This window comes from Danio rerio, chromosome 18, assembly GCF_049306965.1.
Source record: "Danio rerio strain Tuebingen ecotype United States chromosome 18, GRCz12tu, whole genome shotgun sequence".
Lineage (NCBI taxonomy): Eukaryota > Metazoa > Chordata > Actinopteri > Cypriniformes > Danionidae > Danio > Danio rerio.
In genome coordinates, this window is record NC_133193.1 from 9,045,001 (window position 1) to 9,064,634 (window position 19,634).

General features: G+C 35.0%; 1 protein-coding gene across 26 annotated transcripts in view; it reads right to left on the reverse strand.

Annotated features, from left to right (window-relative positions):
- Positions 1-19,634, reverse strand: part of shank3a (SH3 and multiple ankyrin repeat domains 3a) — a 569,169-nt gene that overhangs the window by 210,129 nt on the left and 339,406 nt on the right. For 23 of the 26 annotated variants that reach the window (XR_012394288.1, XR_012394287.1, XR_012394284.1 and 20 more), the window contains one exon: positions 6,167-6,275. Coding sequence is in view for 15 of the 26 variants with exons in the window: in XM_073930231.1 (XP_073786332.1) it covers positions 6,167-6,275 (109 nt within the window). In the remaining 11 variants the exon portion in view is untranslated. Of the gene's footprint in view, positions 1-6,166; positions 6,276-10,402; positions 10,501-19,634 lie in introns of those variants that run through there. The other 3 variants (XR_012394290.1, XM_021474383.3, XM_073930232.1) reach the window with 1 other exon arrangement.

Consider the following 19,634-nt stretch of genomic DNA (forward strand, 5'->3'; position numbering starts at 1 on the left):
AAGTAAACTAAGCTTGTTAGATTCCTATAAATTCTTATAAAAAATGAAGAATAAGGGGCCAATCACACTGAACGCGCTTTTTGCATTGAGGGGTGCCTTTTTTTGAAAGGTTTACTAACGGGCATGAGTGTTTTGTGCGCTGCTCTTGCACCCTGTGTGCCTTGCGTTTTAACCACCTGCTGTGCCCCGCATTTTGTCATTGAAAAAACTCAACTCTGTGTGGAAAAGCGTGTTACGTCACTCGCGTCTTTTTTATTTTCCAATTAAAGGAAAGCAGAGGTGGGGTTTCCGTTGAGGTGCCTGCAGTGTTTGTGTTCTCAAGACAACAACGGAGACTTTTGAAGATGGAGGAGAGACTTTTGATTGCTGCTTTGAGTTACCCGGTGATGTATGACTTCACAAATCTTGAATATAAAAGTATTATTAATCATTAAAATTATATTAACATCAACAGCATTACTCTCGCACAATACCCAGCTGATTCAGTTGTTGTATAGCGACATAAGTGCACCGAGATTCTTTTTTTTTTTTTGTCATACAAAAAAGGCAGTGAGATGTGTCTTGCGATATTGGAACGTAAATGCGCGTTCAGTGTGATCGGCCCCTAAATTTGTATCCTTAAACAAACCAGCTGTGCTGGTATTTAATTTGCATTAAAAAGATGATTAAAAAATAAAATACCATCAACATTTTTTTGAGGATGTTTTTTTTATTTTTTTATAACTGTTCAGATTTCTGGATGGTCGATCTGTGTTTTCTTTTGAAGTCATTTTTGCAGATTTTTTTTTTGGTTTGTTTTGTGTGTTTTGTTTTTTGGCAAAGTGTTTCATCTCGATTCCATCATTCTGTTTTGGTCTTTTTCTTTTCTGCAAAGGTCAACAACACATGGACTGTGGTCAGATTGTTCAGCTTCTGTCTCCAGACAGCTGGACACAGATTTTGAAATGCTACACAAGCAGGAGGTCGCGGATGCTCTATCTGTAACAGTTACACACGTGTTTACAAACACAAACTCTTCAATTCCTGTCCATCAGTGTGACCAGAGGTCAGTTCTAAACCCGTTCCAAACAAACACATGAATAAATCTAAATAAGTATGAGGGAATTTGCATAAAAGGTGATCTTTTCCTTTATGCTCGAGCTGACGGAGGTCAAACTTGATTGCGGTTTCATCATTCATGCAGAACATTTTCTCTTTCTTTCACTCTAATTGAAAACTGTAATGAGGGGGTATAAGTTATCAATGTTTAAGCTTTAAATGAGAACATGAAGATTCACCAGCTCAATTTTTGTCAAAATCATAAAAGATTAAATGGGTGACTCTGATCGAGGAAAATGTATTATAAATATGTTTTATTTTGAAATGTCTTTCAAATATATGAATGAGATCTGATTATGGCAAAATCTGGTTTTGGAAAAATAATCTGTGATGGATTGCAAATTTAAATAGTCTCTGATGGCAATAAGAATTTTGGAGTTTTGAAAAATGTATCATAATTATTTTAGCCTACTATTTTACATAATAGTTATTACATTGTAGTAGCTAAAATATGTCTTCTTCTTCTTCCTGTTCTTTATCTTTCTTCTTCTTCTTCTTCTTCTTCTTCTTCTTTATATATTTATGTATTTATTTATTGATGAAATGAAAGTAATGTTATTAAATAAAATGTTTATTTTTAATAAAAAATTAATTAAAACAAAAAGGTAAATAGATAAATGAATGAATGAATGAATGAATAAATAAATAAATAGATAGATAAATAAATAAATAAATAAATAAATAAATAAATAAAATAAAATAAAATAAAATAAAATAAAATAAAATAAAATAAAATAAAATAAAATAATTCATTATTTAAAAACGCAGCCTTGGGCTGGATGGGATCTGCTTTGGCGACCACAAAATTTCATTTCTGTTATTCGCAGACAATGTTGTTCTGTTGGCTTCATCGAACATGGACCTTCAGCATGTACTGGGGCGGGTTGCTGCCCTGTGTGACGTGGCTGGGATGAGAATCAGCACCTTCAAGTCCAAGGCCATGGTGTTCCACCGGAAAAAGGTGGTTTGCCTTCTCCAGGTTGGAGGAAAGTCCTTACCCCAGGTGGAGGAGTTCAAGTATTTTGTTCACGAGTGAGGAAAGGATGTAACGTGAGATTGACAGGCGGATTGGTGCAGTGGAAGCAGTAATGCGGTCGATGTACCGGTTCATTGTGGTAAAGAAGGAGCTGAGTCGAAAGGCAAAGCTCTTGATTTACTGGTCAATCTGCGTTCCTTCTCTCACCTATGGTCACAAGCTTTGGGTCATGACCGAAAGGACAAGATCTCATATATAACCGGCCGAAATTAGTTTCCTTCGCAGGGTGGCAGGGCGCACCCTTATAGATAAGGGGAGGAGCTCTGTCACCCGGGAGGAGCTCGGAGTTGAACCAATGCTCCTCCACATTGAGAGAAGTCAGCTGAGGTGGCTCGGGCATCTGTTTCGGATGCCTCTTGGACGCCTACCTAGGGAGGTGTTCTAGGCATGTCCCACCAGGAGGATGCCTCAGGGAAGTACCAGGACATGCTGGTGGGACTATATCGGTCAGCTGCCCTGGGAATGCCTCAGGAATTATATAAAATAAAGTAAAATAAACATAAATAAAAATAAAAATAAAATAAATAAGTAATAATAAAAAATCTAATTAAATGAAAAATAATTAAATAAAATGAAAATCTATATTATTGTTGATGTTATAATTATTATTATAATAATAATAATAATAATTATTATTATTACTAATATTTTCAGTTCCAGTTATTTTTGATCATTAATTAAAAAGAAATATTTGACAATGAAAGCAAGAAGAAAGCAATATACAATATTATATATTAAAAATTGATAAAATATACTGTATTTTCCACACCATAAGGCGTACCAAATTAAAAGACGCAGTCTTATTTACGGGGTCTATTTCTGTACATAACCCATACATAAGGTACATTATAATATAAGGCGCATACTAAACATACGGTCTACAAAACCAGCCACAGCCACAGTCATATCACCCTGCAGCCCAAGAACGGTTACTTACTGAAAATAAACAGGGCTGAGCCTGGTCAGTACCTGGATGAAAGACCAAATGGAAAAAACTAGGTTGCTGTTGGAAGTGGTGTTAGTGAGGCCAGCAGGGGTGCTCAACCTGTGGTCTGTGTGAGTCCTAATGCCCCAGTATAATGAAGGGGACACTATGCTGTCAGTGGGTGCAGCCTTTTGGATGAGACGTTAAACTGAGGTCATGTGGTCATTAAAAATCACATGACACTTCTTGTAAAGAGAAGGGGTGTAATTCCCACCATCGGCCCTAACAATCATGGCCTCCCAATTATTCCCATCCACTGAATTGGCTCTATCACTGTCTCTCCACTCCATTAATAGCTGGTGTGAGGTGAGCGCACTGATGTCATTGTCCTGTGGCTGCCGTCGCATCATCCAAGTGGATGCTGCACACTGGTTGTGGTGTGTAGAGACCTCCCTCATGATTGTGAAGCGCTTTGGGTGTGTGGACATACAGAATAAATGCGCTATACAAATACACATTACTTACTTACAAAAAAGGTGACGGAAGTAAAACAGTGAGTTTACTCTATTTAACAATACATTTTCATTATTTTTTTTATTATTTATTATTTATTTATTTATTTATTTCAAGTCTTCATCTTCTGTGTCTGATTTAAACAGTTGGCCAATTTTGCCATCTAACATGGCAGGTTCCTGCTTATCATTGTCATTAGTCTCGTTGTGATGTGGCTGTTCAGCAATGATGCTGGCTTTCGCAAAAGTCTCACAACAGATAAAGCAGATACCTTAGGCCAGGCCTCCACAATCCATTCACATATGGTGGCGTTATTCTCCCGACGCTGACAACCAGTCTTAGGCTCCATTTACATGAATACGCTTTAGTTTTGAAACGGTGTTTTAAAATGAAAACGTTCTGCGTACTGGTTTCACCCAGCGTTTCTGAACAACTCTTCATCCACACTATACCACTGAAAACAGACAATACGTGACCAAATGCACACACTCTGGCATGTGCTGTAACGTATGTGGATGTCTGAGCTCCAGGCAGTCATCTACCCAGATGAGAGCTGTGCACGTCGGACTGTTCATCTAGGATCTACCACTGAATTTAATCTCACTATATTTGCAATATTTATTGAACGTGATATTTAATTCATCTTGTTCTCTATCCAACGACATATTCCCCGACTTTTAGAATCTATTACTTGATCTCAGGTAACATGTTCTTGCTGAGCGCAAAGATATTAATTTATGTAACCGAGTACACTGACTCTACACATTTGACTGATTGCTTGCCTTTATTTTCTATAAGCTTATCATACGTTATACTTTTATAATGGCCATTATTGATTATTAAAACTGATATTCAATGAAAGAGAGGGTATGTTTCATATTTTCAATGAAAATGAAAGGAGGCAGTAATGTTTTAGGCTCAGTTTTGTTATAAATATGCACACAGTGAAGATGACGCTCACATAAATATGCAGCTACACGACGCCTCAACGTTTTTAGTTACTGTAAAGTTGCTAATATCAAACTGAAAATAGGCAGTTCCCTATATTATGCTTTCATTTTATTGTTAAGTAAGTGAAACAACATAGCCAGGGTGATGTGACTGAGGTTATAAAGTATACTGTTCCCTTTGAAGATTTACCCGACGTGTCCTCAGGAGTTGGTTTTATATATAAAACTTCCGAAGTCTGAATTTACAAGCAGAAGGATCCCCGCCTCCATTTTCAGATGTCTCCATTTTCCCCAATCCACACTAACACGGAGCAGCAGTGTTTTAAACACCAAAACAGCCTTTCCAGCATTCTCAAAAAGCTCAGTTTTCGGCACTCGAAAGCTCCATCATAGTGTGGACCAATAGCATATTTGTAGCAAAACTTATGCGTTTGCAAACTAAAACATAGAAATGGTATGTTGGCCATCTGTCATCCATTGCTCACACGCCACTTGCAACTTCTCTTTGAACGCTCTGTTCACACCAATGTCCAGCGGTTGGAGTTCTATTGTAAATCGCTGCCAGCATACGTAGTGTACAAATTCCCTGTGTTGGCGGGAAATTCTCCAAGAGTCAATAAAAGTCGCAAAACAACATTTTTACAGATTTTGGAACTTTTGCATGTATTGTCAGGCGCACAGTCAATTTTTGACAAAAATTTATGCTCTTTGGTACGCCTTATAATGCAGAAAATATGGTACTATAATATATAATATAATATAATATAATATAATATAATATAATATAATATAATATAATATAATATAATATAATATAATATAATATATGCTGGGTGGAGTTTGCATGTTCTCCCCGTGTTGGCATGGGTTTCCTCCGGGTGTTCCGGTTTCCCCCACAAGTCCAAAGACATCTGGTACAGGTGAATTGGGTCTGCTAAAATTGTCCATATTGTATTTGTGTAAATGAGAGTGTATAGATGTTTCCCAGTGATAGGTTGCGGCTAAAAGGGCATCCGCTGCGTAAAAAATATGCTGGATAAGTTAGCGGTTCATTTCGCTGTGGTGACCCCAGATTAAGGGATATAAGCCGAAGGGATGTAAGGGATTAAGCCGAAAATGAATAATATAATATAATATAATATAATACAATATAATATAATATAATATAATATAATATAATATAATATAATATAATATAATATAATATAATATAATATAATATAATATAATATAATAATATAATATAATATAATATAATATAATATAATATAATATAATATAATATAATATAATATAAACATAATATAAATTTATATAATAGATTTTTTTTTAATTAACCTTTCTAATTTTTTTTTATATTATTACCTCTTAATGAGACATCAAATCTATCAAAAGAATAAGTGACTTAGTGGTCCAAATAGATCTCAACTATTCCTTGTGCTGCAAGCAAAAGTTCTTCAGTTTCAATTCAGCTGCGGACTGACCCAAAGCCAAGAGATAAACGCTGCAAGATCGGGTCATGGCACCAATTTAACAGTACTAAGCAAAGTCAACATGTACACACAGGCGCGCACACACACACACAGAGGACCGTGTATTCAGAAGATGCAAGTGAATCTTGAGTAAAGGTGGTGTGTCACTTACCTCCGGTGTCTGGGTCGTGGTAGTTTGGGTCGAGCCCTTTCTCCAGAAACTTTGATACCTTCTCAACGTTCCTCTGCTGAACATATTCCATAAACTTCTTCAAGTTAGCCTGAGGGAATGAGAAAGAAGAGAGAGACGGAGAGAGAGATGTGAGGCAAACTGAATAATGCAAAAGAAGGATAAAAGCAAAAACAGACGAGTTTTCCCAAGCGGAAGAAACCGAGATGGAATAAAGCTCCACACTACTCCACAGAAAGGACTTAATTTTAGCTTTTCGGGGATACGTAGACGAAAGCCTTAATAAATGCATTAGAAGAGTGCTTGATGCACAATTCCTGATCTATAATGCATTGTTTAATATCGTATAGCAATAGTTCAAAATACACTCAATGACATTTCTAAGTTCAATGTCTTAAGCCATATCCAGGCCTGATTACTAATAGAACAAATAATGAGTAGAACCTGCCTGACAAAGTAGACTAAAAGATCCTCAAAAGCTTGGCATCATGCTGAGATCCAAATAAATTCAAAAACAATGAAAAAGAAAATAATCGAAATCTACTAGTCTGGAAAAGGTTATAAAGCAATTTCTAAAGCTTTGGGACTGCAGTGAACAACAGTGAGAGCCATTATCTACAAATGACAAAAACATGGATCAGTGGTGAACCATCCCAGATATGGTTGGACGACTAAAATTACCCATAAGCTCAGTAACAACTCATACAAGAGGTCACAAAAGAACCCACAACATCATCCAAAGAACTGCAGGCCTCACTTGCCTTAATTAAGGTGAGTGTTCATGACACCACCATAAGAAAAAAAAGAATATATATATATATATATATATATATATATATATATATATATATATATATATATATATATATATATATATATATATATATATATATATATATACATATATATATATACATACATACATATATATATATATATATATATATATATATATATATATATATATACATACATACAAACATACATACATACATACATATATACATACATACATACATACATACATACACATACATACATACATACATACATACATACATACATACATACATATATATACATACATACATATATATATATATATATATATATATATATATATATATATACTTGAAGTCAGAATTATTCGCCACTTTAACAGAGAGAAGATTTTTTTAACACATTTCTAAACATAATCTTTTTAATAACTACTACATATTTTTCAAGACACTTCTATAAAGCTTAACTAGGTTAATTAGATTAACTAGCAGGTTAGGGAAATTAGGCAAGTTATTGTATAACGATGGTTTGTTCTGTATCGAAAAAATATATAGCTTAAAGGAGCTAATAATTTTCACTTTAAAATGGTGTTTAAAAAATTAAAAACTGCCTTAATTCTAACTGAAATAAAATAAAGTAAGACCTTCTCCAGAAAAAAAATATATTATCAGACATACTGTGAAAATTTTCTTGCTCTGTTAAACGTCATTTGGGAAATATTTCAAAAAGAAAAAGAAATTCAAAGGGGGGCTAATATATCTGACTTCAACTGTATGACGAATATGGTTATGAACATAAATAAAATGATAGCCATTATATTTGAACATACATGTACATATCAGTTGTTGAAAAAATCTATATGTAAAGCAGGTTTGCAATATTTATTTATAAGCATAAGACAAATGTTATATATGTGAAATCCAAATATGGTTAACTGTCCCATGATGCACCGTGAGAGAATTCATGAATGGGAGTGACGCGACGCAACTGATGTAGTATGTTTCGTGATGATGCGAAATGGCAGATGTAGTACATCCAAGTTACATTTAAACTGTACTTTCATGCTGTATAGAACGTATTTTTCTAACAGCCGAGTAGTACATTTAAATTCAAATGCAGTAATTACTGTAAAACCCAACAGTCAACTTTTTCAAATGAAATGAGTGTGGTTAACTCAAAAAAATTATTGAAAGTTAATTCCACTCAGTGTTTGAACTCAGTGTTGAAGGAAATGAGTTAATTAAATACCTAATTACTTCTGCTTAAATAGAGTAAGTTCACTGTAATCATTTAGTTTAACTGAAATGGTTTGAAGCATTCGGTTTCCTCAAACATTTTGAGTTGCCTTAACTTATTGGGTTTTACAGTACTCAGGTGGTTTGAGTTCTCTTCATTTATTGGGTTTTACTGTGCTCAAATTGCTTCGTTTACTCAAATGGATTAAGTTTGCAGTACTTATTAATATTAGTTTTTGAACTACAATGGTTTGTTGCAGTCGGTTTCCTCAAATGGTTTGAGTTACCTTCACTTTTTGGGTTTTACATGTGAAAATAAACCTCACTCATTTAAAATAAACAGTAAAACATGACACATTTTCAAAATACATAGGTTGGGGTTAGGGTAGGTTAGGGCAATATTACAGCTTCATATCACACTACTCCACAATAAAATTGACACTGGTAGCAAAATCAGATGGGTAGGATTTATCATCAAAATGTGCTGCCTACTTTTTGAATGGGAGATCGGACAATCTGACAAGGTAGGACAACTCGACAGACCACGGCCATAAGTTTGGGGTCAGTAGGATTTTTAAATGTTTTAAAATACGCGTCTCCTGCTCACCAAGGCTGCATTTATTTAATCAAAAATACAGTAAAAATTGAAAGATTATTAAATGTTATTGCACTATAAAATAACTGTTCAAAGTTTATCATTTAATGTAATAATTTATTCAAGTGATTTTAAAGATGAATTTTCAGCTTTATTACTCCAGTCACATGATCCTTCAGAAATCCCTAAAATATTTATTATGATTATAATTATTATTTTTATTATTAACAATTATTATTATTATTATTATTATTATTATTATTATTATTATTATTATTATTATTATCATTATTATTAGTATTATTATTATTATTATTATTATCATAATTTATTATTATTATTATTATTATTATTATTATTATTATTTTATTATTATTATTATTATTATTATTATTATTATTATTATCAATTATTATTATTATTATTAATGGTAATAGAAATAAAAGCAATAAAGACTGGAGTAATAATTTTAATTAAAACTACATACAATAAGAAAGCAGTTGCCTTACTATTTTAATAAATATTTAACAATTTCACTTTTTGATTATTATTATTTTACTTTTTTTTTACATGTAATAAATGATAAATTTTCTTTATGAACAGAATAATTTTCTTTTAAAAAATTTTGATTCAGCTGACCCCAAACTTTTCACCGGTAGTGCATTAAAACCAGGCATGTGCACACATAGGGCTCAACCTGTGCAGTGCACATGCCCTTTTTAGTCTTGGATAGAAAGTGCCCTTCCAAAATGATCAAAAGTGCCCCCGCGACGCGGCACACCTACGGTCCCGCCCTTCAGTAGGCGCGCGACAACACCGCTCTTGAGTACGCACGCGACAACACAGCTGATCAGTACGCGCGTGACAACACAGCTGATCAGTACGCACGCGATAACACCGCTCTTCAGTACGCGCGCATCCACTCTGCCCTCCACCGTTCTTCGAAAAATTTATCCTGCACATGCCCTTCGAACGGTCTCTGCACAGGCCTGATTAAAACATACATACATGTTATATCTGTAGTAAAATTGTGTACTCCTAATTGTTTTGTGGTTAAAAATCACATAAATCCAAACAATATTTTTTAAGTGCATCATGCATTTGCTGAAATATGTGTTTTTAATAAACAGTTCACAAATAAACACACTCATATATAAGTCAAAATACTTTTTAATGTAAAAAAATGCTAATATTAGATTCAGTTGAAAGTTATTTTTCTCAACCTAAAAACAAAGGAGTCTGCCAAGAGTCCAACACACACACACAAACACAAAGGAGTATAACATTAGTGTAGCTCTACTGTATCTTACCAAGTCTAGTCTTGCAGCCTGTTACATAAACCCCTCTGAAGATCGAGGCTGGCTAAACACACACACACACTCTCTTACGTGCACACACACACACACACACACACACACACACACACACACACACACACACACACACACACACACACACACACACACACACACACACACACACACACACACACACACACACACACACACACACACACACACACACACACACACACACACACACACACACACACACCATCTCTAACACCTGTCCTCTGCCAACAGCAAGTAAAAGGCGTGGGTTTCTCACCATGTGTGGCGTTAGCTGATCTCCTGCGTCTTCATCTACTCTGATGTGCTTCAAGTCATCACACCGCCCTGATTCCACCCCGACACACACTACCATCTGAGCATCTCCGTTTCTCTCACACACACTCACTCACACATGCTCTCCGCAGCTCCGCCTTTCCATGCGGTGAATATTAGAAACTCACTCTCTCTGCCCGCTCTCGCTCTCGGCCACTCACACTGTTGTTATGGAGATGGGATACAAAAGAATTGTTGGCAAAGAGAGAGAGAGAGACAGTGTGTGTGTTAGTGTTGCGAGCCGAGCACAAAAACCTCTAGTGGTTATTTGATGAGAGTAAACTCATTGGATGGTGGCAAACCAAACAGCTTTTCTACTATGAAAAGAACAAATCATAGTGTAATATTACAGCTCTGTCCTCGTACCGACTAATATTTCCGCACATTTTCAGCTGGAGTACAACTATTGCCTCCAATTCCCACTGAAGTCCCATCGTAACTGTGACTGAACAATATTGTGGATAATGAAAGTTACAAGTCTGCTGGCGATTGATGGGTTTGTTTATACTAACTACTTTCTTCTGGCGTTTTTATTAGCAATTGTGGTTAATAAGAACTGTGATCGTTGATGTACCGCAAAGCTCGCTCGTTTTGACTTCTACATCATTTGTTTCACCTTCGCAGGGATAAGTTCTAATGTTGTAACAAACGATTTGATTACTTTCTCTGCGATGATTAATTTGATTTTTAAATTTGACCACGTTATATAAACACTTGTTTTAGGTCATAGAACACATTTTTGCAGTTTTTCCAAATCAGTTTGTAAAAAAAAAGGCTCTGTTTGCACGATTTGACTAACATCATCGTATCCAAATACTTGTATATAAATAATATTAGAAAATAGTAAAATTAGAATATACTCCACTGTTATTTGTTTTTAGAAAATATCTAAAATATCTAGTCAGCAGCTAGCGCTCTGCAAATCTCACCTGGTCGCCCACTGAAGCTAGGCAAGGCTGCTTTTGGGCAGTACCTGGATGAGAGACCACAAGGGAAAGCTAGGTTGCTGCTGGAAGTGGTGTTAGTGAGACCAACAAGGGGCCCTCAACCTGCGGTCTGTGTGGGTCCTAATGCCCCAGTATAGTGATGGGGACTCTATACTGCTTAGTGAGTGCAGTCTTTCAGATGAGATGTTAAACTGAGGTACTGACTCTCTGTGGTCGTTAGAAATCCCAGGATGTCCTTCGAAAAAGAGTAAGGGCCCACTGGCCGCTGTCTATCATGTCCCCCTAACCATCCCCATAATTGGCTTCATCACACTGTCTCCTCTTCACCAATCAGCTGGTGTGTGGTGTGTGGTATGCGGACTGGTGCAAAATGGCAACCATTGCATCATCCAGGTGGAAGCTGCACTCTGGTGCTGGATTAGGAGATAACCCAAATTGTGTAAAGCGCTTTGAGTGTCTAGAAAAGCTCTATATATATGTAAGAAATTATTATTATTATTATATTATTGTGACAGACTAAATGCATAACATGTATGCGTATGCACTGCAAAAAAAAGCTTTTCTTCCAGTTTTTTGTGTCGTTTCTAGTTTAAATATCTAAATAAATATTCAATCGAGAAGCATTTCATAGATGAGCAAAACATTGTCAAAAGTAATGTGAAAATCAATAGTTTTTTTTTTCTTAAAACTAGCAAAATAGTCTAGTTTATGTTTAGTTTAACAACTTTATTAATCCACCAGGGGCAATTAAATGAGGACAGTAACATCATGATACAACAAACACATAGAGAGACAAATCACTTACAAAAACGTTTATAAACATAATCCAGCATGCTTTATAATAACTTCATTTTTTTTTATAAATAACAGCAATAAGAAAAGACCCATACAATAATAATGTAAGTATATAAATCGTAAAGTTATAAATACTTATTGCCTCAAAAAAAAAAAAAAAAAAAAAAAAAGAAAACAGTGTAATAGTGCTTTCTAAATTTACTTTGACCTGTATTTAGATGGAGACAATATGAACACAAAACAGTTCATGTTTTATCTGGTCAACTTAATTTCATGTGTTAGTATACATCCTTTCCTGTCATTCAGACCTGCAATCCATTCCAAAAAAAGTTGGACCAGGGGCAATTTAGGGCTAGTAATCTGTTAAATTGGTAAAATAATGATGTGATTTGAAGCAGGTAATGTCAACAGGGGATTGAGTGTAATTATGATTCGGTACAAAAGCAGCGTCCAAGAAAGGTCAAGTCCTTTAGGAGCAAAGATAGGCTGAGGATCGCCCGTTTGCCAACAATACATCAGAAAATTAATGAAATGTTTAAAGGCAATGTTTCTCAAAGAAAGATAGGAATTCATACAGGAATACAATTCTATGCAGCTATCATAAGGTAAAGGTATTTGTATTTCTCCCGTGTTTTTAATCAATGGTTTGCAATAAACATTATAGATCCGATCCTCCCTATGACCGAACCACTAGAGGACGCCCCTTGCTCTTAAACGTGAAGTTGTGCTGTGCTTTTATTTTATTTAGGCATGAAAACACTTTGAAATAAATATAAAATATCCCTTATTTTCACATGCCAGTGTTGACAGGTATGCTATAATGAAAATACAAACGTAAAACTACATTCGAATGCTACATACAAACGTTTAAGGTGCAAGTCTGCAGTTTATTTTGTACAGCAATCGTCCAGGTTTTGTGAAGTTTCACTCAAAAAAAATATTTTCAAACTACTTTTTTAAAATAAGCTGAATTAACACTATTCTTGAGATTTCATTGGAGCAACTTAATTTTTTATATTCAATCCACATAAATTTGTTAAAAGTGTTAAGTTAACTTAATCGATTTGTTCTGGGACGACATGAATGAATTGTGTGGAACCCTGCATTTTTTTTACAGTGTAGGTTTATCACAAATTGAAGATTATTTCACTCGCAAATTGAAAAAAAAATAAATAAAATAAATAAATGAATAAATAAACTGGTGTGGGACACAATTATTAAACTCTGTTGCTTGTGGTGGGTGATGCAAGTTCTGGTCTGATTCATGTCACAGTTTAATCTGCCCTCTGTAATACCAACATCAAACATAATGGTGCGTCATGGTAAAGTCTTTTTTTTTAAATGAATTAAATTTGTGAAGCAATATATGAAAACATTTCAAACATGCAATCAAGTGGTCCTCCCTGGAGAGCTGTTGGCCAGCCTGAACAGATAAATGACTAAAACAGACACACACGCATACATACGCGCAAGCACATATGCACACGCACCTTTTGTTGCATCAAATCATGCCCTACGCAGATGAATGCTGTCGGCTGTAACAATGAAATGATGAAATACATCAGACTGGAATCTGTAATACAACAACAGCCCTCGAGTAAGGTGCAGGGATACATTTTACAAGCAACAACAGGCAAAACTGTAAAATCGATGAACGTTTGTGGACTACAAAATGAGCCTCTATTGCTTAACATTTCAGGACAATTACTGCAGTCGAAATGGAGAAGCGGTCATTATTCAACACTCAAGTGCTTGAAACTCAAATTCACATCATGCTTCATTTACATTGCCTGCATCTACACTACCTGACAAAAGTCTTGTCGTCGATCCCAGAGCAACACATTATAACTTGACTTCTAGTTGATCATTTGGAAAAGTGGCAGAAGGTATATTTTTCTGGTGAATCATCTGTTGAACTGCTTCCAAATCATCTCAAATACTGGAGAAGACCTATTGCAGGCATGTCCAAACTCAGTCCTGAAGGGCCGGTGTCCTGCAAAGTTTAGTTCCAATCCCAATCAGACACACCTGGGCTATTTAATCAAGCTCTTACTAGGCTTTCTAAAAACATTCTTGCAGGTGTGTTGAAGCAAGTTGGAGCTAAAATCTGCAGTACACCAGCCCTCCAGGACCAAGCTTGGACACCCCTGACCTATTGGAACTGCCATGGACTCAAAATTCTCACAGATATCAGTTAAGTTTGGTGAAAGAAAAACCATGATTTGGGGTTACATTCAGTATAGGGGTTTGCGAGAGATCTGCAGAGTGGATGGCAACATCAACAGCCTAAGGTAACAAGACATTTGTGCTGCCCATTACATAAAAGATGTCCTGAATAATTTTTGACATCGAGGACTGGAGGAATAGGTGCTGACAGGGGCGGACTGGGACAAAAATTCAGCCCTGGCACTGTTGCCACACCAGCCCACATTACCACACCAACAAAGCCCCACCCACGGACATGCAAATTCACTATTTATTTTGATGTACAGATGGTGAAATAATATGACATTCTTGCCAGATTATGTCCGGGTAACCTTGGATTGGGTCGGCCCATTTTGAAACCAGGCGGCAGTTGCCGATTGGGCCAAATGCTTAACATTTCTAATTATTATTTTTATTATCATCATTATAATATCACATCTAGCAAGAGATAAAAGCTGTCTGCACTTAAAAACAATACATATTTAAAAAAAAAAAAAATGACCGGCCCACATTTAAAAATTGGTCCGGCCCTTCATTTGCCAGAATTGCCAGATGGCCAGTCCGCCCCTGTGTGCTGACATTTTAGCTTGACCATTACAGGACTGTCAAATTAATATATTAATTGAATTAATTAGCTGTTGAAAAATGTAATCTGTTAAAATTGTCAGTGCATTTAAAGGTCATTGAGTTGACTAATGATGAATATAATGGAGAACAATGACTTGATGTGATGCTGTTATATGCCTCTGAAAATAAAAAAAATGCTATGAAATTCTCTCAGATTTGAATATTGTCACGGTTTATCCTTTATTTAGCCTTCCTTTATTATTATTCTCTTCGTGATTTGTGTTGTGGTGGAGATTGTTTTATTAATTGCAATTTCTTTTCTTTGAGGCTGGTTCTGCCTTGCACCTGCCGCTAATTCAACTTGTCGCCTTTATAAGCGGAAGCTGAGTGTGTGTCGGGGTGGCTCTGGATTTCCAGCGCGTCTGACTGATCCTCGCGATCTTGTCTCTCTTTGGAGAGTATGACCCGTACTTGCTGAGAATCTCTCCGTATCTTGGCCTGATGAAAGTCCGAACTTCTGTGCGCGTCTTGTGCAGCCGCTGCTGAGGAGCCATGCTGGTGTTGTGCCGTTTCTTTGATCTATGTTTTTTATCAATATTTTCTTTATAATATATGTTTTTGTTTGTTAGTCAAAGCAATTGCTTTGACTTGTTTATTGTTTAATTAATGATTTATATTTCTGTTGCCACCTTAATTAATTAGGACACCTATATTCTGGTCTCTAAATAAATAGAGAATTGTATTTCTGGTTTCTGTGTCCTTTTATGTTGCTAACCCCTTCCCTAGACGAGCCTTAAAAACTGGGGTTCGTAACAATATGATAAACAGTATTTCAGCAAAATCACATGATGTTATCCTGATTTTATAAAACATTTTACCTTGCAGTACATTTTTCAATTCACAATGGAATACAATTTACATTTTTTTTTTGCAGTGTACTGAGAAAACTGACCACACTAGAAAAGTTGTCCGTATGGAGATAGATAAGTAGAATTGTGCAAATCACAAATTATAAACATTGCTACATTAAAATGTTCTGTGGTGTTTATTTGGTGTAAAAAACTGCATTCAAACAATACTGCATACATCATTAGTGTAACAAGAAATACTCATCCTGTAGTGTTTATTTTACTTACAAACTGTGTCAAACATATGTTTAGGTAAGTAACACCAATTTAAGAGGGATTATTTGTTTAATCTTCAAATCTTCTCGCATTTCTTTCGATCTTCATGCTGGTGCTCAAAGCACCCTCACTCTTCTCCCTACTACCCAACATTAGCATTGATTGGGGAGGTTCTTTTGTCTCCCAAGGCATGAATCTACAACCCCAAATCAGAAAAAGTAGGGACGGTGTGGAAAATGAAAATAAAAAAAAGAAAGTAATAATTTCTAAATTTCCTTTGACCTGCATTTCATACATAAGACTTCATAATACATAATATTTTATTCATAAAATTATTGATTGTTTTTTCCAAAATAAATACGTATTCCAATTTTGGTTCTTGCAACACATTACACAAAAAGCTGAAACAGTAAAGCAATTAAGCACTTTGTAATGTTGCTAATTATTTTCCCAACACTTGAAAGATGTTTAGAGACTGAAGACTACAAGTGATGAAATGTTTCAGGTGTCATTTTGCCCCATTCTTCCCATTTTACGTTTTCCATACTGTTCCAACATTTTATGATTTAGGGTTATACAAAATACGCATGGTCCATTACACCTCCCCTTACATGCTCGCCTCATGACAACAAATGGTTTAAAGAATATAAAAAGACTGTATTCCTGCATCAGAAAGAGTGAAAATAAGAATTTTCACATGAGTTTGTAGTAAATATTCTAGCCAAAAAGACCTTGTTTTTCAAAGGTCTTAATCAGAAATATTTAATATGTGTTTTCTGGCTTTGTTTCTGTGACTTTTATTACCTTAAAACATACTAACCACCAATACTTACTACCATACAAGCATATACATATGCAAATACACCTTTATTGTATATCATTGAAGGCCAGTGTGTGCTGAATTAAATTAAATGACATAATAGCCAGGGGTATTCAAATCTAAAGGCTACAAGGGCCCCAAGAGGGATAAAATGACCATTTTAAACCATCTAGAAACTAAATAATACAGTATTTAAATTAACCTGCTATCCAATGAAGAAATCATAGAGCAAAGCAACAAAAACAGAGAGCATCAATGTAAAACTTATCATTTTTATAATCTTTCATGCACATGTCTATGTTGATGCATCTGTGCTGTTATCGGAACCGGACTGGACTGGTTCTGACACTAGTTTTTGGATCCTGAGCGAGATGGAAGCTGCGAGATGATCTCCAGATATGAGGATCATCGTCCAAGCCATGGCATCATTTCAAAACAGGGATCTCACCCATTCAGGCTTTACAATGCCAGACCACATGCTGTATTCAGAGTGTTCAAATCAGTGTGTGCACAGCAGCGTCCCTGAGGCAGGGGAAGATGAACTCACAGTTCAGATCTGACTAATATATGAGAGACACTGCTGTTGACAACTAGTGAGGGCTTTTATATTACTGCTTCAGTCAGAGCTTCATGGCAGATTAAACAAGTCCAGGCAAATATGTACCACCGTTTAGAGATTAAAGAGTTTCAAAATGTAAGTTCACTCAAAAATGCAATTTATGTTATTAATTACTCATAATGATGTTATTCCAATTGCCTGAGACATCCGTTTATATTTTGAAGGTAAATGTAGATATTTAAAAGTGCTGTCTCATTATTCGTCTGTAGCAATGAGCCAAAGGCATTCGAAGTCAAGAAAATGAAACCTTGTCAAACAGGCCCGGATTGGCTAATCGAGAGGATCGGGAGAATCCGTTGGTCTATTTTTTGGGCTTTTTTTGGGGGGGGTGGGGGAAGGGGTAGGGGGGTTAAAATATAGTTAAATAAAATTGTCATCTAAAATAACTAATAATTAATAATTAATTCTTAAAATGTTATTTAATCCTTGTGAATTATTAGCCACATTACTCAGGTCATTGGGGTCTTCATGCTCATTCAGAAATATTTTTAATATGTTTGTTTTGTGCAAGAGAATGATCGATCCTTTTTGGATAATTTTAAAAACAGTTGTGCTGATTTATTTGTTTTTGTGATATATTATTAATATTGTTTGAAATCAAAATAATTTGGTAAAACGGATTGTCTATTACATTTAACAAAGACATCCTTGCTGAATAAAAGTATTGATTTCTTTGCAAATTGTACCGGGTTAAAAATTAGTATTCACACAGCTTCCATGACTTCTGTGTACATATTGCAATTGTAATTGAGTATTACCAGTTTTCCATTAATCTTACATCCCCTAGTAAGTTTAAATCCTGGCGCTGTAAGTCAACATGAAGTATTTTGCTTAAGTATTTGTATTATAACTGGAAACCCATTAATCTGAAAGTGCTTTCTAGAACTCAAGGGGCTTTTGTTTCTCTGGGTAACAGATGATTTCTCAAACCAGTAAGAAACTATAAAGTAACATTAATGATTTTTTTTAAAGAACTAAATAGGCCACACAAAAAGAGACAGTAAGAGAATTCTTTGCTGAAACTAATGTACAACAGAGAACAACACTATAAAACTCTAAGCTTATTATAATTAGTTTATTTTTCCTCAAATAAATAACTATTCTAAATTATGATAATTCCAACATAAGTGATTTGTTTTTCAAATCAGTAGCTAAAATGAACTACAATCTTAAACATAAATATAACAAAGTATATTTTTAATTAATTAAAAAATAAATCTAATTAAATATTACACTTAAAATCAACTAAATCTGTATAGTCTATGTATAATAAACAAATTCCGCTGAAATATCACAGATAAATAGCATTGACTTAAGCAAATTTCCATAAGAGTCTTCATAACAGCTAATGCCAATGTGCTTACAGCTTATTGCCAAGTTATTTTACACATGATTATGGAAGTCATATTAGCTTATGAATAAGTTGATGCAAAAAAACAAGTGTTCATTCTCTGGAATGTAAACAACAACAAAAGCTATATTATAACAATTAGTGAATAGAATTGTATAATACAATGACTGCCAATGGAAGAATGCTAAGGTTGTGAGTTTAACCTGACCATCATAACGGGAGCCATTAGTCAAAAAGTCTGACAGAAAGATGTTGATGCCAAAAAATCCCATTGGCTTCCAAAAAAAAAAAAAAAAAACTATCCTAACATCTGGAGCTTCTAGAGAAAGGCCAAATTGTTTGTGTCAAAGATATCTGAGGACAATGATTGTGTAAAAGGACATTATATTTAGTAAAATAGTAACATTTCCATTTCCTTGTGAGATCAGTCTGAATATATCCAGAGGAATGTGTCTGTTATTGCTGGTTGGCATCTGTTGGTGCAGTGTGAATTGGCCAATGATTGCAAAGCCCTGCCCATTTTCATGCAAATAATCATATTATACCATTGTTATTATTTTTTGTGGTCAGGGCTTTACATTTGATGGATGGATGGATGGATGGATGGATGGATGGATGGATGGATGGATGGACAGATAACAATAACACGATAGATGTATGGATGGGTTACATATTATTGTAACACTGTTTGATTAATATCTAAACATAACAAAGGCCTGTTTTTTTCTATTCATTAAATGTGATGGAA